Below are 27,538 nucleotides of genomic sequence, written 5' to 3' on the forward strand. Positions count from 1 at the left end.
GGCTGCACCCCCAATCCGTTTAAGAAATGGAGTGATTGCTCTATTTTGTCTTTGCAATAATCTATATTGAAAAACCAAAAAACTCATGATTACCCATTGGTATTGGTATTGGTATTGGTATTGGTATTGGTATTGGTTTTTGTTGCTTTTATTTTAGCATAACCTAGACTCCTTTATAAAATGATTCTTTGAATTTCACTTTTATGCTGGAATACACAATGTGCTAAGTGCAAAAACCAAAAATACAAATATGGATCACAAATATCACTTCCCAGCATTAAAATGGAGAGCAGAATCATCACCTGGAACATAGCATGCAAAAATAAATGGTCAAATTGTGCATACTGTAACATACAACAAAGTTATATCATCAAACCTCGCAAAAATTGTTGAGATTTCTTAATATCGTATGACTCGAACCTGCAACAAAGTTATACCATCAAACCTCGCAAAAATTGTTAAGATTTCTTAATATCACATGACTCGATGTATTCATACAATATAAACGATAAAAAGAAAAACATTCAAGCAACTCTTTATTTAGAGGGTTTGGATTGCTTCTTCAGGTCCTGCTTTTTATCAGAATCTGCTGTCTTTCGCTTGTCCTTCCTCTCCCTCTTTTTCAAGGCAGTCATCCGGGCTTTCAAGATAGTTGCATAACTCGACTGGAAACGTTGGTGATCTTTTGGACCGACCTGTCATTCAAATCAAGTGTCTTTCAGTAAAAGTAAGTCCCTGGCAATAATCATAGGCTTAACACAAAATAAAAAAAAAACAATTATCGTCAATGTTTAAGCAACTATCAACTATCTATCTTCCAGGGACCATATTGATGAAAATTGGCTGTGCATTACATACATATAAATTAAAAAAATGGCCAAACAAACCTACTTTATTTCTTGATTCAACTGGAGCTCAAAGGGGTGAAATAGGGTCCAAAATAAGATAACCAGAGATATGGCAAAAGCAGGTCCGGTTACGCCAACTCCTAATCCTAAATGTAGTATGATGTGGCTTAGTCAATGCCGTAGTGCCTGGTGCTTGAACATCAGCTCAAGGCATTATCTCTATCCCTTCTTAGTTCTTACACTGAAAACAGGGGCACCTTACATTCTTAAACCGATAACCTCAGGAAGAAAGACTGGTGTTTACACTTTACATCATTTTGGAACTAGATATAGTATGACATTCCAGACATGATAATTAAGGTGAAGAGTCGGTGTATTAAAATTCTCCCCAAGTCTAAAAGGGGATTTCAATTCAAAGAATATATTCTGACTCCTCATATAATATGTGAAACTTTCCTTCCAACACTAACTAGCACACTGTCATATGGAACTAAAATAAGATCATTGAGCTCATACGAAGTCCCCCTATGATAGTAACTGTTTTGAGGTCAGCTCGAAAAATAAAAGGGTTATCTAAAAGAATAGCAGAGGTCCTAATTGCACTTGTCTGTAAATGCATACATGTCATAGACTCATAGTAGAATTTCTTAAAAAGATATGAAGGGAATTGGCACATCAGGCAACTACAACATCACTGATACAATATAATTAACCAGTTTCTGACGATTAAGTATTCACTCAACATCCCTTTTTAATATGATTGACTACCTCTGAACACTGCATATTCCCAAATTCATAGTTCTTTTATGTTCTAATAAATATTGGAGATAAATATGAAAGGACAGGGAAGTATAGTATACCATTGTAGAAATAGTTTTCTTTCCATCTGTAGCTCGAATTAGGCACTTAAATTCAATCTTTTCCCCAGCTGTCTTCATCTTATTCCTCTTAACCTTGGACTTGTCAGAAGCTGGAGATAGTCATAAGGAAGAAACAAACTACTCTCAATTTCCAACAGCTGCAGTAGTTAAAAATCTATCTACGCTCTACAGAAAGGCATAAAGAGGTAAAACGGAAAAGAACGTGCACTTAAATATGAAAACTCACAGTGCTTCAAAGTAACCCACACAGAGCCCTTTTCTGTAGTCCGCTCAAACATATTGGTGAGTTCATTGAGGAAGGGATCAGGCTGTAACCGCACCTAGCACAAAAAATGAAAGATTAGCAACAGTTGATGCTACTGTAGTCAACAAGCTAATTCAATTTGCACCTTAATTGATCTAGGTATCTGCAAATGGAAACAGGACATGCACATTAGTCTATACATTCAATAGAATACTTTGCATATTGCCCATCCAGGAAAGCTTTAATGGATCATAATAAGCTAGAAATCTATTACCAGTAAACGACTCTCCAATGTGCCATACCGCCATCCCTGCCCCACCACACTCCCCCAACCCTAAGCAAAGCACATTTTCATTTGACCTTGTAAGGAAAAGTTTGGTTCCATTTTCCTTCTATTTTAATTCTTTCAATATGAAAAACGTGTTTGTTCTCCCATTGAAAGGGTAGTGAGTTTTTACCAGAACACTAAAAAAACGTTACAATATTTAAGTATTCATATTTCATACATCCAACTTACAACTGTTAAATAAACCAAAAAGAGACTCAGAAAGAAAATTTAGCTTATAATTTCATCCACATAAACCACAAGCCCATAACATGATAGTACAATATACAATTGTAAATGTCTTTCAAAACACATACATTGTTACAATAACAAATCATCTATACAAGCCCCTCTATCCTAGTATCCAGAATATATTCCACAGGTGTTGATAGTTAAACCTGGGAAAATATTACTCTGTTTCCCCAATTCAACTTTTATAATCATCAAGAAACCTGCATCATACATAGAGCATATTTGGTAGGGTTGATAACTCATCTATGGATGGAATTCTATGAACAAAAATGCATCAAGAAACCTGCATCATACATAGTGCGTGTTTGGTAGGGTTGATAACTCATCTATGGATGGAATTCTATGGACAAAAATGTCATTTTTACTAAAATGAAGAAACTTAGTCAAACCCAATAGCAATTCCCTAAAGCATGTTAAAGGAAAACATGACAATGCTACATCAAACTTGGTCATAAATCACAATTCTCTATCCAACTGCAATTGAACATCAATTTGAAATTTTACTAAATTCAACACATCCCAAAATTCTTTTCCCTCACCACCCTCCCCCGCAAAAAAAAAGGAAATAAAAAATCAAAACAAATTAAACCTAAAGATCGTTCATTAAAATTAGTTAACATGCATCTATCAATTAATGAGATTCAGATAAATTTGCAGATCAGTAAAAGCAAAAGCAGAAGTAACAAACACAAATACAATAAAATCAAAAGATTAGTAATTGAATTAGGTTGAAAGCATGAGCCCCGACCTAGTATGATACCGGTCGGTCAGAGAGATATTCCCACAAGAATACAAGCATTTGATAGTGATACAGTTGAAAATTACCATGTTGTTTACGGCAACGGAAGGCGGAGATAACTGGTCTGAAATGTGAGGTTTTTCTCTCCGTGAAATTTGAGATCTTGCGTAAATTAGTTCAACATACAATGAGCAACCAGAGTATCAATAAGTTTAAGGGTTAATGGGCTGTTATTTGGCAAGTTTAAGGTCCAGCCCAATATTATCTTAAATAAGTTTTGGGCCATTATATTGTAGAATGCGTAGCCCAACCAAGTAAATTTATGTGTCTAGTTTAGAGTATTAGGGCATTAGCAATGGGGCGCCATAAGGCGCGCCACGTCAGCAGTTTTATCCTACTACCTCCCCACCTGCAGTGGGGCGCCCTAAGGCGCGCCCTATGGTGCGCCACGTCATTATTTTTTTTAATATTTACAAAATCCATACGAATTTTAAAAAAAATATACATTAAAATACGAATTTCAAAAACTTCATTTCATTTAATAAAAATTAATACATTGCAATGCGAATTAAAAAAAAACGCAAACTCAGCGACGGCGGTTACGAGCCCACACTTCTTCAATCATGTCGCTCATGAGCTGCGCATGCTCCTGTTGGTTGCGCATTGAGGCCTGTCTAGATAGAACCTCTTCGAAACCTAACGGTAACCCTCTATCGGGTGTGTCGGTCGATGTGCCGGAAGAGCTAGATGCACGGTCGTCTTCATTCCAGTCGGTGATGCTTCCGCCTTCACTATCGACTATCATGTTGTGCATGATTATGCACACATATATGACATCGGCGATGACTTCCTTGTACTAGAAACGAGCCGGCCCTTTCACAATTGCCCACCGTGATTGGAGCACCCCAAATGCCCGCTCGACATCCTTCCGGGCCGCCTCCTGCTTTTGCGCAAATAAAACCCTCTTCTCACCAATTGGGCAGCTGATCGTCTTTAGGAAAACTGGCCACCGTGGGTAGATGTCATCGGCCAAGTAGTACCCCATATGGTATTGGCGTCTGTTGGCAGTGAACTCGATGGCCGGACCGTTGCCGTTACATTGGTCGGTGAAGAGGGTGGACGAGTTGAGGACGTTGATGTCGTTGTTCTACCCGGCTACGCCGAAGTAAGCATGCCAGATCCAGAGCCGATGGTCAGCGACGGCTTCGAGGATCATCGTCGGGTGGCTGCCCTTGTATCCACTTGTGAATTGGCCTCTCCACGTCGTCGGACAATTCTTCCACTCCCAGTGCATACAGTCGATGCTCCCGAGCATCCCGGGAAACCCGTGCGCCCTCTCGTGCATCTGCATCAGACCCTGGCAATCAGTGGCTGTCGGCTCCCGCGTCCGTCTCGTCTCGGAGGGACGAGATAAGAGACACCCACGAGATGCGTTGCGGGTGCTCTGATTTGATCATCCCCTCCAATTAAATTAAAATGAGGAGCATTAAATTATCGAGACGTGATGTTTCATTTTCCTGTTGTATGACCCAGAACTCGTGCGTGCGTCAAACCTTCAGTGTCATAATGACTTGAAATTCGCACAGTGCATGCAAATCGCATTTTGGATCGAACTCATTGCGACACCGCCGTGATGACGGACGATGGTTCGCAATTTGGAATCGAACTCATTGTGACACCGTCGCGATGACGGGCGATGGATTTTGGCATCATGCGAATTTCAAGTCATTCTGACACCGAAGATTTTAACCCGATTTCTACGTTCGAACTGCATCACTCATGAATTCTAACAAAATACTATATCACTATAATTAATACTCAGTTGTTGAGCGGATGATACATGTGACGGTGAAATGTCACAATGTCTTTATGACATATGACCGTCTTAAATTCGATTACACATTTTTAATATTTTAATTTTTCCATAACTGAAAATAATAATTCTAACTTCTAATGCTCCCTCATCATATTCTTTTTTTAATGTTTCAAGATAGTTGAGTCATTTTTTTTAGCAAAAATTTTATCTTCCCTCCTACTTTATTCTTTCTTCATCTCTTTTATATTATTATCTTTTTTATTTTACTCTCTCTATTTTAACTTTGACATCATTTTTTAAATCTCATGTTCAAAAGAAATGTTTCAACTACCTTAGAATGGAGGACTTGATTAATGTCCATGTGGTGTGAAAACAGCTCAAAGATAATACAGGATGGTGTGAAAACAGCTCAAAGATGATTCCCTGAATTATCGTTCCATAACTGATATGAGTATTAGAAACCCAATACAATTAAAATAGATGATTTGTAGATAATCAAATAAGGTACTCCTATTACATTGTATGCAGACGAGAACACTACACTCATACAAAATAAAAATGTTACTCCTACTTAATACTTTATGCATGCATAACCATGACCAACGCATATGGTGAAAAATTATATGTACACATACAAAATTGGACCCAAGACATGTCGATAATGAAATTCTTATGATGCATCTTTCGCATAATTAAAATGAAAATTTGTGATGAACCTAATAGGATGGTGGAAGTGGGTGTGAAAACTCAATGGTAATGCCACCCCCACTTATACCGGAAAGTGACCTTACATTTGGTCATTTGAAAGTCACTCCCTCATTCGATGCCCCATCCCCTCTCTCAATAATCATGCTTATTATTTTGTTTATTATAGAGAGAATGCTGAGGGACATAACATAAATGCTACTATTCCTTTTGGCTAATCAATTAAGCACTACAAATACTTCCATTCAATTGCCTAAGATAAAGAATGAGTAGAGCTGACACGTGAAGCACTCTAACTTTAGGCTCTGTTATCACTACTGCAGTATAAAAGTAAAATAACAATCTCGCTGTGAAAATTAAAATAAGAACTTGTAAAGCATATTGGACCACAATGTGAGCTTTTGCCTCATCCCAAATTTATAGCATAACAGCCAACTAATTTTACAATATTAAGGGACCATCTTTCACTTTTATCTCACACCTACATTTTGTTATATGCATGCATATTCAATATTTAGTTTATAAATTTTTAGCCAAGGACAAATGAAATCTTGCTTGTCACTTAGAAATAATTAAAAATATAATATTGTCCTTAATAAATTAGAATAATCGTAATTTCAAATGTATTTTGTCTAAATATATTCTACTAGTACAGATCCACCGTAGAAAAAGTAATTTCAATGAATCAGATTTCTCTCATCTCATCATCGTCATCACCAAACATTATATATAATAGTAATTGAATACTGCAGCGGCGGTGGGAAAGGGATCATACGCGTATGAGTATTAATTGTGTGGATATGTATACGAGTTATGGCGGAAAATGTTGTGTTACAATTCGATTCGTCCAACGATTAGAGGCGATGCGGCGGAACCGGATTGGTGGAAGCTGTAGCAGGTATTTCCCCTCTTTGGATCATTTTTTGGATATTATGATTATCCAGTGGAGCCGCTGGATTATTTTAGGTTTTGATCAGATATGCACATTTGTCATTTTTTGCTGAATCATAGGGTTTTTTTTTTCTCGTGAAACCATAATTATATTGGAATGAATGTGTTTTCCTTGAGATATAGTATTACTACTTTTCTTTATTGATGAATGATGATACATATAAAATCAAAGCCAAAATGAATTCAAACTGGAGATAAACTTGCACAGTAAAAATGTGTTTTTTTACCAGAGAAACTCATGGAATTTGTAAGTGCAGTTAACAAGGAGGGAAAATAGAGATAAAATTGGCATTGATATAGAGGATATGAATACCATTGTATCAGCGGAATAAAATATAGGCGTTCAATTGGAAAACAGAACTTAAAATATATGGGATAACTGATATCTCATTTGTATCTTCTGGATGCTGTAGAAATGTAGGTGATTGGATATTGTATGTAGCAGAAAATTTATCTGAATCATGTTTCTCACAGTATTATTTTTTGATGTACCAATGAATTGATCATTTAAATTGCTTGAACAGAATTCTTAAAATTATCTGCTCTGCTTGCGTTACAAAGTTTAAGTCAGTTGATTGAATAAAATCTTGATATTTTGTAGATTAGCATTAGACCATAAACAATTGAGGAACCGAGGAGTAAGGGAAGATGCAAAAGTTATATGAAATGAGAAAATATGTTTCTTTAATAATCATTATTTCTGGTTCAAGTCCCATCTTTTTTAATTCATTTAATGCGTAAAAAACATTTACGTGCCTTCTGTTTAGAAATCTATTTGAAATAGCACATCTACTAAAATTGTTTTTCCTACAGGTGCGGCTGCAGATCCATTGTAAAACACTCATAAACCAATAAGCCAAAAAGCTGCTTGGATGGAAAAGAGCATGAAAGCTAATAAAAACTGAGACAATGAGGGGGGAAGGTATGGACCTATTCTGTCCCATGCAGTCTGTTTTTATGACTTTATAAACGGTCCAAGTTCGTTTCATCAAATGACTTAATCATGTTGAGAAATAAAAGTAAATCAAAATATTGAAAGTTGAAGAACCACATTTCATATGGTTACTCTTTTCCATGTTAAAACCTAGTACATTATTTTCGTCATGGTGTCGTTTATGGAGTTATTGCATTTGGAATCTACTAGAAATCTAAAACAGTTTTATCATGACATGGTAACAATTTTCTGATATTTATTTCACTTAGTTGGTTGTGGACTTGGTTCATGTGAAACTACTCTGCCACCAATCCAATGATAATTTTTAAATAATTTTTATCATTTATAGGAGCTTTTATACAATAATAGAAAAAAATTCAATGAGGGTTTTACTTAAATGATCCGTCCATGGTAACCATATTAAATTTATGTACTAGTACAATTTTAGTAAATGTTATAATGGAAAGTTGTGTAAATAAATTGAGCAATTACCGTTTTCATTTGACATATTTATATTAAAATTAATTGATTTCTCATTATTATTATTATTATGAATTAAATGCACATAGCTCAATCATAATTTTCCTATAAACAATTTAACAATTGGTGCAAATTAAAACTTTTTATTAGCATATCGTTGGAGTTGAGATTTTGATATTAATTCGACATTAAAATTCGAAATTCCTCGAGGGGTTTTTAAACCTATATATTCTACTATTCAACAAAAATAGACTAGTTTTACAATTTTGAGTAGTAATAACATATTAATTCTACATGTCATTTTATTACAACATAATTATGTCACGTCATTGGAATAAAAACAAACATAACTAAACACCACTAATAATGTGGACTATATAATTCACTAACACTACAGGGTGGTGTGATCAATTGCTAACTCTACATTTAATTGCTAACTACAACTAATTCAAAACCATTAAATTTGTAGAGATCTAGTGGTCCATAAATTGCCATGTGTAATTTTATTTTATTATTAATTAAATTTGAAAATATAAGAAAACTACCAAACTTAGGGTTTTGAATCAAATTGTCAATGTAGGGTAGTGTACTAAACATATCAATATGATTCATTGAATATGTCAACACAATTTAACATTGACATTGTTTAGGTATTATATTGACATATTGTGGTAGCTATATTGACATTAAACTGGTAGTTGATATTTACGAAAATTCAATAATATTTTTCAAATTTTGACATCGGAACATATGCAAGTGAGATCTCGTTGGAATCCCTATAACATTATCTTTAATTTGATATATTTTGTATAAAAAATAATATAAATTGAGATAGTTATAATCATTTAAAGTTTTGAGATAATTTTTAAAAGTTAGTTACAACTAACTTTTTATTAATTGACACTAATACCCATAATTGACATTTTTTGTGCTTCGTATTGATATTAGGGTTTAGGGGGTGTATTGATATTCGTGGACAAATGATCTTGTACCTTGATTTAATGATATAATACCTATCATTTAGTTGTAGTTAGTAATTTAAGAGTGAGTTAGCAATATAACACACCCCTAACACTACTTTAATTACTTTTCTCCCCTAACACTACTTTAATTACTTTTCTCTTCTTTTTTTCTTACTATACCAATGACACATTAAAACATGTTTATTTACAAATTGATCTATTTTTTTGGACGAATAGAGTATATGTCAAACGGGCCATATTAGAATTATCATTTGCAGTTAGAGCAACTTATGAAATTCCAGCCTTGCAACCCATTATAAACTTATCTATCTATACATCTATCTATACAAGGATGTGATTGAGTGCTAACTCATTCCTTAATTGCTAACTACAACTAATTTAAGACCATAAGATTTTAGAAATTTAGTGGTTTAAAATTTGCCACGTGTAATTTTCATTTTTATATATTAAATTGAAAAAGATAAAAAAAAAACTAACAAATTAGGGTTTTGGTTGAAAATGTCAATATAGTGTTTTGAAAATATCAACACAATACTTTGAGAATGTAAACACATTGCTTTAAGAATGACATTCTACATGTATTATATTGACATATTTTATATATTATGTTGACATTTGTTGTTGTACGGAAAAAGTTGAAAATTTGTGAATTTTTTTCAAATTTTGATATTGGAATATATGCAAGTGAGATCTCGTTAGAATCCTTATGAAATTATCTTTAATTTGATATATGTTGTGCGAAAAAATAATTTAAATCGAGAGAGTTATATGCGTTTTAAAGTTATTGGATATTTTTCAAAAGTTTGTTAGAACTAATTTGTTGTAAATTGACCTTAATACCCTTATTGACATTTTTTTTGATCGTATTGACATTGCGGGGCATATGATCTACGCATTTTATATCTATACATATATAAAAGACGAGTTATGGCCATCATTTCGAATATTTATAAATTTTGGGTAAATTTTCTAATATTTATAATTTTTATATTCAATATTAGGAACTTAGTTTCTATCAGATATTAAATGACATCAATTTTAGTGAAAAAAAACTGCCGCTTCAATTTTTCTTTATCAATGTAATCATGAGACCATTAAAATCAAGTTAATTAGTAGTATATAATTATCAATTATTATGATGCTTATTTATTACAGAATTAAATAATTTGACTATCAAATTATAGTTGATTTTATTTTTTTTACGTTTTTCAATGTTACATTACAATTAGTATACATAATTATCAATTATTATTAGCACCAAAGCAATATGATGCAACTGATTATAGAAATTGAATATTTTAATTATCAAATTATTATTGACTTAACTTTATAAACTTTTTTCTTACGTTACGGGGTATTGGGGGAATGATCTATGTGTCTTTATAAAGCGTTAACCCGGCCACCAATTAATTTTCCAATATTTAAGGTGCAATTTTATAGGTTTTGAATTTGGGAAGTTAAAAAGGTTTTTTTTTCCTTATAAAATGAAAGGTTTGGAAGTGGCTTCAATTTTTTTCAATATATGACATTTCGTAGTTTACAATCCACATGTTCCAACCTTTTTTCCACTATATTCTTCACTACACTCTCTGCAAAAATCCAATCCAATTTTAGGTATTTTTCTAATTCTACATCAGTATTGTTTTAACATAAAGTTAATTTTCTACATGGTGATTTTTGTTTCATTTGTGTGCTTCGAACTCTCAATTCATTCTCTAATTTATTTTGTGATTGGGGAATTGTTTATTTCCAGTGATCTATTTATATGATTTTTTGCTATCCTAAATTCACAATATCACCTCTAATTTTCAATGACAATTACTATTTATTATTATTATTATTATTATTATTATGTTAATGTATTTGTTGTTGTTGATTGTTTTAATCCTTTTTGAATTTTGATGTGTTTAGTAATATTTATCTATATATTACTTTTAATATATTCAATGGTTCTTTCCTTCCATTTTCCTTAATAATTGCACAATTACTATGATTCGAATAATCTTTATATTTTACACACTTTTCTATTTCAGGAAGAAAATTAATAACTTCACCCCCGATCCATTAAAACAGAGATTCACCCCCGATCCATTAAAACAGAGAGAGAGCGAAAGTCATATTCCAGAAAAGTAGATGAATGATTCTACTGATTTGCCCTTTTTGCATGATAGATTCATTTTTTTAATATGAAATTAGTTTTCAGATAAGATTATTTTTATTTATATATAAATAATGTTTGCTTTCACCCTCAATTCATTCTCTTGATTTTTTTGTGATTGGGGAATTATTTTTGTTTCAATAATCTATTAACAATATCTATTTTCTATACATATATGTTATTTTTATTTTGTGTGTAGAAATTACTTTGTTTTTATAAATTTTTATTAATATTAAGTAAATTAAAATGTGTGCATCGCACATGTATTTAATAGCACATTTAAATTGGTTTACACGTTTATGATATTTGACCCTTTGATAATAGAGCTATATTTGATTTTAAAGTAATTAATTCAAAATATGAATTTATTATAATGAAATTAAATCAGTAATTAATTCAAAATATGAATTTACTATAACGAAATTAAATCAATCCGTGCATCGCACTAGATTTACACTAGTCTATACATACTATATAAAAGACGAGTTTTGGTCGTATTTTGATATATTTCAAAGTTATGGGGTGAATTTAAATATTTATAAAATACTATGTAATAATAGTTATAGTGTGGAATTTGTATTGATGTGGCCGTTATAATTTCGTCCCTTTATATAATAGGAGAACTATTATAGTTAGAGTGTGTAAGTTTTACTTATAAAGGTTAGGTACAATTTATGTACATGTATTTACATAATATCCTTAAATTCGTTTAAAAATTAATTATGTTATTTATTGTATTATATGTAGCAATAAGAAAGAAGTGATATAAAATTTTTATATCAAATTGTAACATGATTTCAAGCTTGATTTGAATTAATTATACATTTTAAAAAATAAATTTTTTCTTAAATATACAAATATTTAAGTTAAAATTTCAATTTTTTTTCGAAGTGTTGCAAAATGATTAGTATGAAATTTATTTTAAATCCATTAATGTTTATAAATCGATTTTCAATGTAAAATATTAAAAAAAGTTCGATTATGTACGTACAATTATGTACGATTATCACTGCTCTTTGTATTAATGTTACAATTGTAATTGACCCTTCTTATTAATTTGACAATGTATTATGAGGTTAGAATTTGCATTAGATGACTCCATAGAATGTAACTCTCATGAATATTTATTCAAATATTTTAATGAGCACTTTGACTAATTTTTAAAGCACCACAATAAGTAATCGACGGTTACAAATCTTTAAATAGGATAACGAGCATTTAACAAATTTTGTAACCTCTATTCTCTTAATATTATAATTTATGATGTTTTAATTCCCTAATCTCTCATATCCTAATTTTGTGTCTATAAAGGCATAGAGTTGTAGATGAATTACACACCAACAAAAGCATTCTCTATTCTCTCTCAAGCTTTCAACATTTTATTTTATATTTTAAGAACATTGTATTGCTCAATTTTTGGAACTCCATCATGTTCATCGGTGCCTAGCGGTTTGAGATGTTATATACGTTAGGAGGCAGTCGTCTCATCATTGGGGATAATACGTCAATTCGAGGGCACTAACCGTGATATAATTTGTCTTGCGGAATGAGGGTTTTTCTCCACTAGACTTATAGTTCGGTTTACTTTTTAATTTTCATTGTAATTTCCATTTTCATTTATTGTTTTTTTTTCTTTGATTACAATAGTTAGAGTACCGCGTGTATATGGTTCGAGAATTTTATCCTAATATTTTTTTTACAATTCTTAGAGATGGAAGAATTGTAACATCCTTAACTCGAAACATGCATAATATTTATCTTCATCTTTACACAATTTATTATTTTTGTATATTAATATTGTCACTTGCGCTATAATTATATTAAGTGGTGTCACAAAAAATAATTTTTTATCACTTGTGATGAATTAATAAGTGGTGCATAATATGTATATTTGCAATGAGATTATTAAACCTATCAAAATCGAGTTGATCAAACAATGAGTTGTTCAAACAAAATAAAATAGTCTGCTACCAAATTTTGGTTTACTAATAATACTATTGTTGAAATTAGGATTTAGCACATAATTATTCTGGGATACAACTAATTTTATATAGAGAATCTAATTGTCTTATCTATTGGTGATCATGCTGAGTAAAATATATATTATATTAAATATATTTTACAAAAAGAAAATTTGCAGTTTTGAGATTTGTAAAGTAGCTTAAAAAATAGTATAGATGTTTCATGTTCCAACAAGCCACGTTTAAAAGTGCAATAAATAAAGATAAGCGTTCCAACATTCTAAAGAGCTATCATTATACATTAATATAATAGTGTTAATTCAACCAATTAATGTAATGTTTTTTGTGTAGTTTATCATTTCAATTTTTTTGTGGTCATAATTTTGACGTTTTGAATATTATGAGTTATCGATTTATTATTTTATTAAAAGTGTGATTTACATTATTTTTAGTAGAGCAATATGAAGGATTGTTTTAAACATAATTTGTAAAAGTGTCAACACTTGATATAGTGTCACGACCGCATTTTCTAAGGATAGAAAACACGGTTGATCGCGACTAGGGGGGGATTAAAGAAGCGGGGAAGAAAGGAGAAAACACAAATCGACCATAGCTCGAAACAAATGAGAATAGCTCGAAATAAAATCAGAGTTTTGAACAAAATAGACTTTAGTCTTTTAAGATGCACAACGGAAGCATATGAACGCGGTTCCATGTATGAAGACATGAACCTCCGAGAGTCAAAATCTGACTGAATTAAATGTCTTGTCTCAATAGCACTTCCTCCACCACTTCGCTGCTCAACCTGCACATTTAGAAGTATATGCAGGGCTAAGTACAAAAAGTACTCAGTGAACACATTGCCGAAAATTACACATATACATTTGAAAATATTGTCAAGCCATCATCACAGTAACACTCGGGGTGTTGTTGAAAAGACCCGAGCTTACTAAAAATATTCACATTGGACTGCAGTCCCTTTTTCCCGTACTTAGCCATATCTGATCACATTGTGCCGTCGAGATGGTGTTCTCGCACGGTCACCTTCTCTGCCCATCATGTCAGAGGTATTCTTGTGCCGGGAAGGTGGCCACCTTCCACGGTCACCTGCTCTGCCCAACATGTCAGAGGTAGCTTGTGTACACTAGTCCGAGCGGGGACACCACCCTCACTGGGACCCGAATTCGACTTATATCATCATTCATAATTCCTTTGGCCTTAGCCAAACAGATAGGCATCATACAAAAACATTCATGGCAAGACAACATCTTTAAGAATCACGAACATGGGTTCGAGTTTTCATAAAATATCACCTCAAAATAATTTGCATTTTTATCCACATTAGTATGTAGGATAGGAAAGTTCACCTTGATCGTTTAGTTTATTTAACTTGAATTTTCCTGACTCCGCCCTTAACTCGCGGAGATAGCCTTTTGAAAACAAACAACGTACTAATAAGACTCAAGAAATTCACATACTTATAGGAATGCATGCCCCTACTTTATTTCTTTTATCATTTGCTCACCGTTAGAAAATTTTAGAAACTTGCATATTAATTAAATTGGGAAAAATTTAATTAATAGCAATTCTTTATTAATATTATTACTACTACTACTACTACTACGAAATTTCTAAACTTACATTATTTATTACTAGTTCGTTTGTTATTTCGGCTCCGATTAAGTGGCATTCCAATCACTACTACAATTTTATGCAAAACTCTAAAATAAGTCCCACGCTCAATTATGTTAGCTTAGTTACATCATTGGAAGAAATCATTAAAAAAAATTAATAATATCATTAATTAAATCTTATTCTAAAACTTAGGCTAAAAAAATTAGTATTAAATTCCTCCAAAATAAAGTCTAATTTCAAAACTGGGCCAAGACTTCCTTTTATTTTCAGCCCAAAGAACTACTTTATTTTCGGCCCAAAGATTATGTCCTTCACCCACCTTATATCCCCAATTACAATTACTGAACCCAGCTATTATGAAGAGAACCCCAATCCTAGTATTAAAAAAAAATCAGCCCACATATCCATCATCCCCAACACTTATCGTCTCTCTCTTCTTCTCACTAAATCACTATTCATCTTCTTCCCCAAATGCACAAAATAGGAAAACCTCTTCTCTAATTTATAGTTTCAGCTCCCCTCCTTCATCTTCTCCTTTCCTCTCTCCCCTTTCTCGGTTCTCTCTCTTCCTCTATCTCTCCTCTCCCTTTTTTTTTTCCTCTATTTCTCTCTCTTCACCGCACCGCCACCGCAACCGTCGTCACGGATCCGCCGTCGCTGCCCAGCTTCTCCTCCGTCACCGTTTTCCTCTCCCCCTCCTCTTTCTCTCTCTCTCTCGGCTTTCTCTCACTCTCCTCTCCGTTTCCCGCCGTCACCGCCAGCATGCACAGCCGACGCTGACTCCCTTCCAGATCTGCTGCCGATTTCCGAAAGGTGGGGTGACCAAATTACTTGTTCGTCTAATTGCCCCCGTCCTCTCTTTTTGTTTTTTTCACAAGGTTATATTTTTGATGTTGAAACTTTGTAAATTCAAAGTTTCAGATTCTAAAGAATGAAAACAGTGACGAATTTTTGGAGCGCGGGCTGTCACTGTCGGCGACGGAGGGCTTAGCTTGCTGCCGGGAGCTTCTCCGGTAGACTCCTATTTCCTTTCAAGCTAAGTTCCTATTATAATTTGGGAATTTGCCATTTTATGTTCTTGGGATGCTAAATTATTTATATGAAATACATATCGAATGCTAAATTGGTGTTTTACAATTCTGGATACTAAGTTTGTATTTTTGGCAGAGACATGTTTTGCCTATATGTATTGTGTCAATATGTGGATAAGTGAGTTGTGGTACTTACTTTTGTTTGATTGTGAAAAAGAGTTGCTGAATTTGCTTTCTCCTCTTGCTTCAGCTTTGTTGGAAGAATGATTGTAGAGTAGTAAATGTTTATGTGGGATTTGTGAAGGGAATTTAGGACATTCTGATGGTGATGTGTTATAGTGAAGAAAGTGATTTGTATAGGAGTACATATACATAAAAGAAAGTGGCGTATATAAGAAGAAAGTGATTTGTATATAATTATATATGATGCTAGTGGCGATATCTTTCAAAATCTTTTGTCAGAGAATGATCATTCCTTCTGCTATGCAATTAATGCAGGCATTAAATGCCACGGATTCACTTATCCTTTCAGGATCTGTCTCCCTTTTATATATATATATATATATATATATATTTATTTATTTATTTTAGTTAATTAAATAATTATTTGAGTATTTATTCACTTGTTTATTTAATTTGGTGTAGAGAAAAAAAACCCCGTTTAAGCTCGTGGCTTTGGTGTAGGAAAACAAATAACATCCATAGTCTTCCCTGATGATGTACCGGACTTTCTTGGAGTACGAGCACGACCGTTGAACGGGCTGCGTGAACTTTTCCCCAATTGTAAGGATTTGATAAAATAGTAATTTAGCGAACTTCGGAGAAATGTCGGACATTAAAAATTTTTATTTGGTGTTACCTTTTTTTTTTACTTGAAATATTCGTTCGAGAACGAAGCAACGATTATTTATAATTCCAAGATCAATTATTATACATGAAAACGGCAGATTTCGAATACTACAACGATCACTTATTATTTATCTTTAGGCTAATAATAATAAGGTACGAAAGTTTGGGTTGTTACATTCTACCCCTCTTAAAAGAAATTTCGTCCCGAAATTTAGGATGTATTTAGACAAAAAGCTCCGGATATTTTTTACTTCATTTTCTCTTCTAGCTCACATGTTGCTTCTTCCTGTTTGTAGTTTTTCCATAAAAATTCATTGTAGCAACCGACTTGTTCCGAAGTTGCTGCACCTCTCGATCTAGTATTTCTACCGGCTTTTCTTCGTAACTGAGGTTAGGTTCTAGAGCGATTCTTCGCGGCGCATCACATATTTTTTTTTGGTCGAACACGTACCTTCCAAGTTGGGAGACGTGGAATATGTTGTGTGCGTTCCCAAAGTTGGGTGGTAATGCCAAGCGATATGCTACTGGGCCCTCTTCTTCCAGAATTTCATAGGGTCCAATAAATCGTGGTTTCAGCTTTACCTTGAGTCCAAATCTGGTTATTCCTTTGGAAAGGGATATTTTCGAAAAGACCTTTTCTCCGATGTTAAATTTCAATTCGATTCGACGTTCGTCGGCGTAGGATTTATTTTATTTTATTTTTTTTTCTGCAGTGGTCAATGTCTTGCCTCCCATGAGGAAATATTCGAATCGTTCTTGCTTTGTGTAGGCTCCAAGGTAGCCATGAAAATAAAATGATTATAAGTATTTCAATTACGTGAGTGTTTGGTCCACCACAAACTTTCACCAGTAGCTTGCAACAAAGGTTTTCATGAAGTGCAAAGACTAGGCTCAATTGGGCTCATTATGCTCACTCCCGGAAAAGAAAAGATACAACTTCAAAGGGCTTAAGCTATACCCATAGAGCTTGAGAATTTTATTGTGGGAAGAGCTTGCCAGATGGAATAAATTGCAAAAGTGGGATATGATGAATAGAATGCAAATGTCTATAATATGTTGCCAATAAAATAATCAAAATGAACAGTGAAGTAGAAAATTTTCCAGTATCCCCAAATGATAACATGAAGACCTGAGATGGTTGGTTACCAATGGATTTGAAAATAATAGGAAGAACAAACAATTGCAATTTGCTCGACAACACTGTGATAGAAGATCATATCAATAGAATTTTTAGAGTTTATAAGTAGTTCAGGGAAACTAACTAATAAAGAGGGCAACAAGAGGAAACTAGCCAAGGGAGAAGCAATGTGCCAACTGTAACATGGAGCTTGCAGAAAAGCTCAAATCAAGAGACAACCGTCATATTTAAAGTCCGAAAATGAGAGTACTCATGTAAAACAAAGAGCTTGTCAATAAGTGTGTCTGAAAACACAAAGGGTCAAATTAAAAGGTTTAAGGTCTCACCAAATGGCTGCTCCAATATAGTGAGACTAAAAATGATTGGGCTCAAGTGGATTTGAGAAGAGGAATAACAAGTAACTACCCTTTTGGGTCAACAATATCGTGATAATATATCACGTTAACGAATTCACAAAGTTTATAATCAATTCAAGGAAATTAACTAGTAGAGAAGACAATCAGAGCAAACTAGTTCAGGGAGAGAGCAAATTGCTTTAGACCTGGAGTTGCCGAAGAGCTCAAACATGATGGAATAATTGTAGTGGAGTTAATAAGAGGGAACTACTCATATAAAATAAAGAGCTTGTCAAGAAGCACTTTTGAAAACAAAAAGGTCCACTAATGATCTTTGAGGAATATATCATTGAAAAGACAATTGTTTAGGGAAACATGTTCATTCTGAAGGGTATAAATAAAGCAGCTCCGAGTATAAGAGTTCGTTGGCAAGAATTCAGGGAGTCAAAGTATTGCTTTTATACAGAATGAGTAAAGAAGGATTGTATTCACTGGAGGTTATCAGAAAACATGAGGGAGCAAGCTCAAAACTGAAAGTGATTCACAACCTTGACATAGAAGAGAGAAAATAATGACACATTACCTTGCAAAGGAAGTCATTTAAGATCTTAATTCAACAAAAGTATTTTGATCAAGGGGATGCGAGAAAATGAAATTCATGGTAATCCAAGTGAGCGTTGCTGATAAATCTTCCTGGTTAACTACGATGGTGATACTCCGTTGTTTGACTCTTTATAGAAGATGGTAAACGAGTCATGGGAAACTTTGGTCACAAGCTACTTTCACCTTACGATCACGCCAGATGACCGTATGTGGAGATTATGACTCCTTGGTACTCTCCGTTCGTCAAAACGCTCATCCGCGTAACACGCCATTTCTGTTTACTTATATTGTAGAGCTAGGTTCTTTCTTATCGGGTGTCCTTTTCTTTTCGTCGCTCGGGAAAGCGAGAAATGTTCATACTGTACTTCTAAGTTCGAGTTCATATTGTGTTCTAGAAGGAATGCATAACTAAGTATTCTAAGTTCTTGGAAATTTCGATTTCCCCATTCAAGCAACATGATTCAATGACTACTCAAAAAGAGGTATCATTTCAATAATTGGTACCAAACTCATATACTTTATACTTTCATATTTCAGTACCTTTTTCCGCTAAAGAAAAATTATTTCTTTTATACATTCGCAGTCTTTAGCCAAGAAAAGACATACTAACTCTTTCTTTAAGCATGCTACCAAATCAAGAAACATCAACTCTTTCTTTAAACATGGTATTTTCATCTGTTTACTCAAATTAACTACATGAGTCATTTCTCCATTTCAAACTTTTAAACATCTTGACTTTCTTTTGAAAAAGAACAAGTTACCTTTTTCCTCATTGAGCGCGAGTGGCGGGAGTGCTAAGAGCATTTTCATTGATTAGACAATCTAGTGGAACAAGGCTAGACCAAAGATTTTCAAAGAAGACTCTCGGGTTCAGAGCGAGAAAGAATGCTCTGATACCACTCTGTCACGACCGCATTTTCTAAGGATAGAAAACACGGTTGATCGCGACTAGGGGGGGATTAAAGAAGCGGGGAAGAAAGGAGAAAACACAAATCGACCATAGCTCGAAACAAATGAGAATAGCTCGAAATAAAATCAGAGTTTTGAACAAAATAGACTTTAGTCTTTTAAGATGCACAACGGAAGCATATGAACGCGGTTCCATGTATGAAGACATGAACCTCCGAGAGTCAAAATCTGACTGAATTAAATGTCTTGTCTCAATAGCACTTCCTCCACCACTTCGCTGCTCAACCTGCACATTTAGAAGTATATGCAGGGCTAAGTACAAAAAGTACTCAGTGAACACATTGCCGAAAATTACACATATACATTTGAAAATATTGTCAAGCCATCATCACAGTAACACTCGGGGTGTTGTTGAAAAGACCCGAGCTTACTAAAAATATTCACATTGGACTGCAGTCCCTTTTTCCCGTACTTAGCCATATCTGATCACATTGTGCCGTCGAGATGGTGTTCTCGCACGGTCACCTTCTCTGCCCATCATGTCAGAGGTATTCTTGTGCCGGGAAGGTGGCCACCTTCCACGGTCACCTGCTCTGCCCAACATGTCAGAGGTAGCTTGTGTACACTAGTCCGAGCGGGGACACCACCCTCACTGGGACCCGAATTCGACTTATATCATCATTCATAATTCCTTTGGCCTTAGCCAAACAGATAGGCATCATACAAAAACATTCATGGCAAGACAACATCTTTAAGAATCACGAACATGGGTTCGAGTTTTCATAAAATATCACCTCAAAATAATTTGCATTTTTATCCACATTAGTATGTAGGATAGGAAAGTTCACCTTGATCGTTTAGTTTATTTAACTTGAATTTTCCTGACTCCGCCCTTAACTCGCGGAGATAGCCTTTTGAAAACAAACAACGTACTAATAAGACTCAAGAAATTCACATACTTATAGGAATGCATGCCCCTACTTTATTTCTTTTATCATTTGCTCACCGTTAGAAAATTTTAGAAACTTGCATATTAATTAAATTGGGAAAAATTTAATTAATAGCAATTCTTTATTAATATTATTACTACTACTACTACTACTACTACGAAATTTCTAAACTTACATTATTTATTACTAGTTCGTTTGTTATTTCGGCTCCGATTAAGTGGCATTCCAATCACTACTACAATTTTATGCAAAACTCTAAAATAAGTCCCACGCTCAATTATGTTAGCTTAGTTACATCATTGGAAGAAATCATTAAAAAAAATTAATAATATCATTAATTAAATCTTATTCTAAAACTTAGGCTAAAAAAATTAGTATTAAATTCCTCCAAAATAAAGTCTAATTTCAAAACTGGGCCAAGACTTCCTTTTATTTTCAGCCCAAAGAACTACTTTATTTTCGGCCCAAAGATTATGTCCTTCACCCACCTTATATCCCCAATTACAATTACTGAACCCAGCTATTATGAAGAGAACCCCAATCCTAGTATTAAAAAAAAATCAGCCCACATATCCATCATCCCCAACACTTATCGTCTCTCTCTTCTTCTCACTAAATCACTATTCATCTTCTTCCCCAAATGCACAAAATAGGAAAACCTCTTCTCTAATTTATAGTTTCAGCTCCCCTCCTTCATCTTCTCCTTTCCTCTCTCCCCTTTCTCGGTTCTCTCTCTTCCTCTATCTCTCCTCTCCCTTTTTTTTTTCCTCTATTTCTCTCTCTTCACCGCACCGCCACCGCAACCGTCGTCACGGATCCGCCGTCGCTGCCCAGCTTCTCCTCCGTCACCGTTTTCCTCTCCCCCTCCTCTTTCTCTCTCTCTCTCGGCTTTCTCTCACTCTCCTCTCCGTTTCCCGCCGTCACCGCCAGCATGCACAGCCGACGCTGACTCCCTTCCAGATCTGCTGCCGATTTCCGAAAGGTGGGGTGACCAAATTACTTGTTCGTCTAATTGCCCCCGTCCTCTCTTTTTGTTTTTTTCACAAGGTTATATTTTTGATGTTGAAACTTTGTAAATTCAAAGTTTCAGATTCTAAAGAATGAAAACAGTGACGAATTTTTGGAGCGCGGGCTGTCACTGTCGGCGACGGAGGGCTTAGCTTGCTGCCGGGAGCTTCTCCGGTAGACTCCTATTTCCTTTCAAGCTAAGTTCCTATTATAATTTGGGAATTTGCCATTTTATGTTCTTGGGATGCTAAATTATTTATATGAAATACATATCGAATGCTAAATTGGTGTTTTACAATTCTGGATACTAAGTTTGTATTTTTGGCAGAGACATGTTTTGCCTATATGTATTGTGTCAATATGTGGATAAGTGAGTTGTGGTACTTACTTTTGTTTGATTGTGAAAAAGAGTTGCTGAATTTGCTTTCTCCTCTTGCTTCAGCTTTGTTGGAAGAATGATTATAGAGTAGTAAATGTTTATGTGGGATTTGTGAAGGGAATTTAGGACATTCTGATGGTGATGTGTTATAGTGAAGAAAGTGATTTGTATAGGAGTACATATACATAAAAGAAAGTGGCGTATATAAGAAGAAAGTGATTTGTATATAATTATATATGATGCTAGTGGCGATATCTTTCAAAATCTTTTGTCAGAGAATGATCATTCCTTCTGCTATGCAATTAATGCAGGCATTAAATGCCACGGATTCACTTATCCTTTCAGGATCTGTCTCCCTTTTATATATATATATATATATATATATTTATTTATTTATTTTAGTTAATTAAATAATTATTTGAGTATTTATTCACTTGTTTATTTAATTTGGTGTAGAGAAAAAAAACCCCGTTTAAGCTCGTGGCTTTGGTGTAGGAAAACAAATAACATCCATAGTCTTCCCTGATGATGTACCGGACTTTCTTGGAGTACGAGCACGACCGTTGAACGGGCTGCGTGAACTTTTCCCCAATTGTAAGGATTTGATAAAATAGTAATTTAGCGAACTTCGGAGAAATGTCGGACATTAAAAATTTTTATTTGGTGTTACCTTTTTTTTTTACTTGAAATATTCGTTCGAGAACGAAGCAACGATTATTTATAATTCCAAGATCAATTATTATACATGAAAACGGCAGATTTCGAATACTACAACGATCACTTATTATTTATCTTTAGGCTAATAATAATAAGGTACGAAAGTTTGGGTTGTTACATATAGTCTCTTCATCGTTGTCCAAATAATTGTGTTTGTCTTGATTCTATTTTAAATATGTTTAATTTTATGTCTTTAGGTGTAAAATGAATTTTGAGAGGCATATATTTATTGAATCGTTATTATATAGTTTATTTTTTATTTTTAAATTTTATATAGTTATATTTTTATATTTTAATCAATCAATTAATAATTTAAAAATGTTTGACAAAAAAATATTATGTCGTGCACGTGGGTTAACGCTAGTCTATATAAAAGGCGAGTTTTGGCCTTCTTTTGAAATATTGATTAGTTATGGGATGAATTTGAATATTTACAAAATATGTCATAATCAATGTAGAGAATGAAGGTTGAAAAAAGCGTTCATAGAAATACAATGGCGGAAATTATTGTCATTCATTTTCCAAAATTTGATAACATTTATGTAACGCTTAGGTTTTAATTTTTGGAAAATTAAAAGGTTTTAGAAATTTTAATAATAGGTGAAGAAAGTGAAAAAGTTTTGAGGAGTTATCTTCTATTTTTTGGAATATATATATATATATATATATATATATATATATATATATATATATATATATATATATATATATAGGATTGTAATCAAGGTAGAACCATTCTTAAACGTAGAACCATTCTTAAACGTAGAACAAATGCCAAACGGAGGTCGTTAGATCTTTTAATCCAATGGTGTTGATTTGCACAACAACTTCCCATTACAACCAAAACTATTATTAATGGGTGAATGCAGATAAGTGAAAAAATAAAGCATGCATGGACTCTTCTTCGTTTCATTCATTCTTCTATCAACATGTGAGTTTTTTCACATGTTGAGTCCGGAATGTCGTGAAAACATAGTCTAATATGTATGATTTTTAATCTTGACCGTCATTTTTTCCTCATCCAATGAATAAAATATGTAGAGTTCTAGGTTCTACACTTAAGAATGGTTCTATCTTTAACGCAATCCTATATATATATATATATATATATATATATATATATATATATATATATATATATATATATATATATTGGATGTATTCATTTCCTTTTTGCATATTTCCTCCTTTTTCCTTCTTGATCTCAGCCCCACGATTTTGTCATCTGACGGTTAGATTGATGCCACGTGTCATTTAATAATGCAGATTTTCAGTTGAATAATGCACACCGACTAATAATGCACCATTATAGTGTAATAATGTAGATTTTCAGTTGAATAATGTACACCGACTAATAATGCATCATTATAGTATAATAATACAGATCATCTGGATCGTTGATGAATGAGATCTAACGGCCCATATTAAGAAGAATAAAGGATCTAAGGGATGAATAGGAGAATAACGCTCCCCTATATATATATACCCCTATATAGAGTTGTGATCATGTGATAACCCCTAAATATCGTAATAACCCTATAACCAAATCTGGACCACTCATATTTCTAATCATGCGGTTGAGATTCAAACTTAGATTTACTTCATAAAAAAAAAGCGCGGGGGTAAAACTGTCATTTCTCTCATTTAATTTCTGAATTTCGCCAAATATCACGTAAAATGATAAAATGATAGGTTTATTGCATAGAATGATAGTTCTGAGATTCAAACTTAGATTTACTTCATAAAAAAAGTGCGGGGGTAAAACTGTCATTTTCCTCATTTAATTTCTGAATTTCGCCAAATATCACGTAAAATGATAAAATGATAAAATGATAGGTTTATTGCATAGAATGATAGTTTTGCCGGATAGAATGATACTCTGAGTTGATAAAATGATACTTTTGACTGACTGATAAAATGATATGTTTATTGCATAGAATGATAGTTTTGCCGGATAGAATGATACTCTGAGTTGATAAAATGATACTTTTGACTGACTGATAAAATGATAAAATGATAGGTTTATTGTATAGAATGATAGTTTTGCCGGATAGAATGATACTCTGAGTTGATAAAATGATACTTTTGACTGAATGATAAAATGATAAAATGATAGGTTTATTGCATAGAATGATAGTTTTGCCGGATAGAATGATACTCTGAGTTGATAAAATGATACTTTTAGCTTATAAATGTTAGGTTTACTGCATAAAATGATAGTTTTACCGGATAGAATGATACTCTGAGTTGATAAAATGATACTTTTTGACTGACTGATAAAATGATATATGTTAGGTTTATTGCATAGAATGATAGTTTTGCCGGATAGAATGATACTCTGAGTTGATAAAATGATACTTTTGACTGACTGATAAAATGAGTGAAATTCAGAAATTAAATGAGCGAAATTTGGATACGTAAATTTTATCATGAGCGAAATGACATATTTACCCCCGCGCTTTTTTTATGAAGTAAATCTAAGTTTGAATATCAACCGCGTGATTTTAAAAATGTGTGGTCCAGATTTGGTTATAGGGTTATTACGGAAATTGGGGTTATAATTATAATGCACCCATATATATATATATATATATATATATATATATAGGGGAGCGTTATTCTCCTTTTCACATCTTAGATCCTTTTTCCTTCTTAATATTACGCGTTAGATCTAAGGCATCAACGGATCAGATTGATTCTATAAAACTGGTTCCGTGTTGCATTATAGAAGGTGGTTGTATGCATTACAGGGTTATTATTGATATTTGACGGAAAAGTAACTGCCACATTTTGGTATCTGCGAATAATGCACCACATGGTCACGAGTAATGCATATAATTGACTATATAATGCACAATATGTGAACTGCAATGCATATGAATAAGATGTACCATGTTATGATGTTTGGACACACGTTTCTTGCTTCCCCTAAGGGTTTAATAAGCTTAGGGGCTAGGGTATAGTACGTAGACACGTATGTAATCTTCACATAGTAACGAGTAATGGATATAATTGACTATATAATGCACAATTTGTGAACTGCAATGCATACGAACAAGATGTGCTGTGTTATGATGTTTGACATACGTTTCTTGTTTCCCCTAAGGCTTTAATAAGCTTAGGGGCTAGGGTATAGTACGTACGCATTAATAACAAATTATAAAACGATACGAATAATTCACCAAATTGTCACGAGTAATGGATGTTATTAACTATATAATGCACAATATGTGAACTGCAAGGCATACGAACAAGATGTACCATGTTATGATGTTTGACACACGTTTCTTGTTTCCCCTAAGGGTTTAATAAGCTTATGGGCTAGGGTATAGTACGTAGACATTACTAACAAATTTTTGTTATTGGAATATACGTATGTGCATTATTTGGTTTAGGTAGTGCATTATGTAGCTGTTAATTGTCATTATCTCAGTATATTATGCATTATTAGAGGTATTGTGTATATGGGTTAATCAACGGATTGAAGATTACATACGTGCATTTGGTAATGTCTACGTACTATACCCTAGCCCCTAAGCTTATTAAACCCTTAGGGGAAACAAGAAACGTGTGTCAAACATCATAACATGATACATCTTATTCGTATGCATTGCAGTTCACATATTGTGCATTATATAGTTAATAACATCCATTACTCGTGACAATTTGGTGAATTATTCGTATCGTTTTATAATTTGTTATTAATGCGTATGTACTATACCCTAGCCCCTAAGCTTATTAAAGCCTTAGGGGAAACAAGAAACGTGTGTCAAACATCATAACACAGCACATCTTGTTCGTATGCATTGCAGTTCACAAATTGTGCATTATATAGTCAATTATATCTATTACTCGTTACCATGTGAAGATTACAAACATGTCTACGTACTATACCCTAGCCCCTAAGCTTATTAAACCCTTAGGGGAAACAAGAAACGTGTGTCAAACATCATAACACAGCACATCTTGTTCGTATGCATTGCAGTTCACATATTGTGCATTATATAGGCAATTATATGCATTACTCGTGACCATATGATGCATTATTCGTAGCGGTTTCCAGCCATTATTAGATTACTATTGTACCCTCATAATGCACAAAATAGGACAAATAATGCAACACGGGATTAATTATCCAATGTTGATCTTGACCGTCCATTTCTCTAATCTAATGGCTGATATTAAGAAGGAAAAAGGAGGAAATATAGGAAAAGGAAATGAATACGTCCCTATATATATATATATATATAGGGTTGCGTTTGTGTGCTAACTAATTTACCGTAATAACTAATAACTTTCAATTCTGTGTATTAAAATTATCAACACAAAGACATAATTAGGTATGTTTGAAAAGGGATTTCGGTACTTATTTGTCCTGATTTTGTAGACCCGAAAAGTAAAAATTGGAACTTTGAATATGCCGCGGCTGATAAAATTCAGAAATAACTAGTTGTTTGTTTTGGGTTTTCTCTGTATCTGACGGGTAGACATTGTGTTGGGTAAAAAGGCATGGATTCCGGTATCTTATATTTTTGTTTTCTGCCAGATCCAAAATGCCGAAGAGAGGTCGTCCGCGCTCTCAAGCATCACAGGCTGCAGGTATATTTGCGTCGCTACTTGTGCAATTCAATATCATATTTGTTGATTGTGTGGAATGGTATTTGCATGTCTGTTTATTGCGCATTATCCATTTTAAAAAGGGAATAA

At 33.5% G+C, this 27,538-nt stretch overlaps 1 protein-coding gene and 2 long non-coding RNA genes across 5 annotated transcripts; 2 read left to right on the forward strand and 1 right to left on the reverse strand.

Moving 5' to 3' along the window:
- Positions 1-352: 352 nt before the first annotated feature.
- On the reverse strand, positions 353-3,475 carry LOC121758653 (signal recognition particle 14 kDa protein). Its single transcript, XM_042154030.1, has 4 exons — positions 3,376-3,475; positions 1,956-2,049; positions 1,709-1,818; positions 353-695 (listed from the first exon to the last, which is right to left on the reverse strand). Exons 1-4 carry the CDS (start codon positions 3,376-3,378, stop codon positions 537-539), a joined length of 366 nt encoding a protein of 121 aa, XP_042009964.1. The 5' UTR covers positions 3,379-3,475; the 3' UTR covers positions 353-536.
- Positions 3,476-14,918: 11,443 nt separating this feature from the next.
- Positions 14,919-16,839, forward strand: LOC121758270. 2 transcript variants are annotated; one of them, XR_006041398.1, is made up of 3 exons: positions 14,919-15,725; positions 15,828-15,925; positions 16,589-16,839. It is a non-coding gene; the product is annotated as an uncharacterized LOC121758270 (long non-coding RNA). The 2 variants fall into 2 exon arrangements; XR_006041397.1 differs by having other exon boundaries at positions 14,939-15,725; positions 15,834-15,925.
- A 4,086-nt stretch (positions 16,840-20,925) lies between these two features.
- LOC121756809 lies at positions 20,926-22,821 on the forward strand. 2 transcript variants are annotated; one of them, XR_006041118.1, is made up of 3 exons: positions 20,926-21,709; positions 21,812-21,909; positions 22,571-22,821. It is a non-coding gene; the product is annotated as an uncharacterized LOC121756809 (long non-coding RNA). The 2 variants fall into 2 exon arrangements; XR_006041117.1 differs by having other exon boundaries at positions 20,936-21,709; positions 21,818-21,909.
- The last annotated feature ends 4,717 nt before the right edge of the window (positions 22,822-27,538 follow it).

The sequence above is a fragment of the Salvia splendens genome, chromosome 12 (assembly GCF_004379255.2).
Source record: "Salvia splendens isolate huo1 chromosome 12, SspV2, whole genome shotgun sequence".
NCBI classification, from domain to species: Eukaryota; Viridiplantae; Streptophyta; class Magnoliopsida; order Lamiales; family Lamiaceae; genus Salvia; species Salvia splendens.

Bases quoted from the DNA above. Each gene is read 5' to 3' on its own strand.
- LOC121758653 (XM_042154030.1), bottom strand. The intron at 1,819-1,955 runs GTGAGTTTTCAT...GACTATCTCCAG, and splicing joins GTGGGTTACTTTGAAGCACT to CTTCTGACAAGTCCAAGGTT. The intron at 696-1,708 runs GTATACTATACT...TTTGAATGACAG, and splicing joins AGAAAACTATTTCTACAATG to GTCGGTCCAAAAGATCACCA.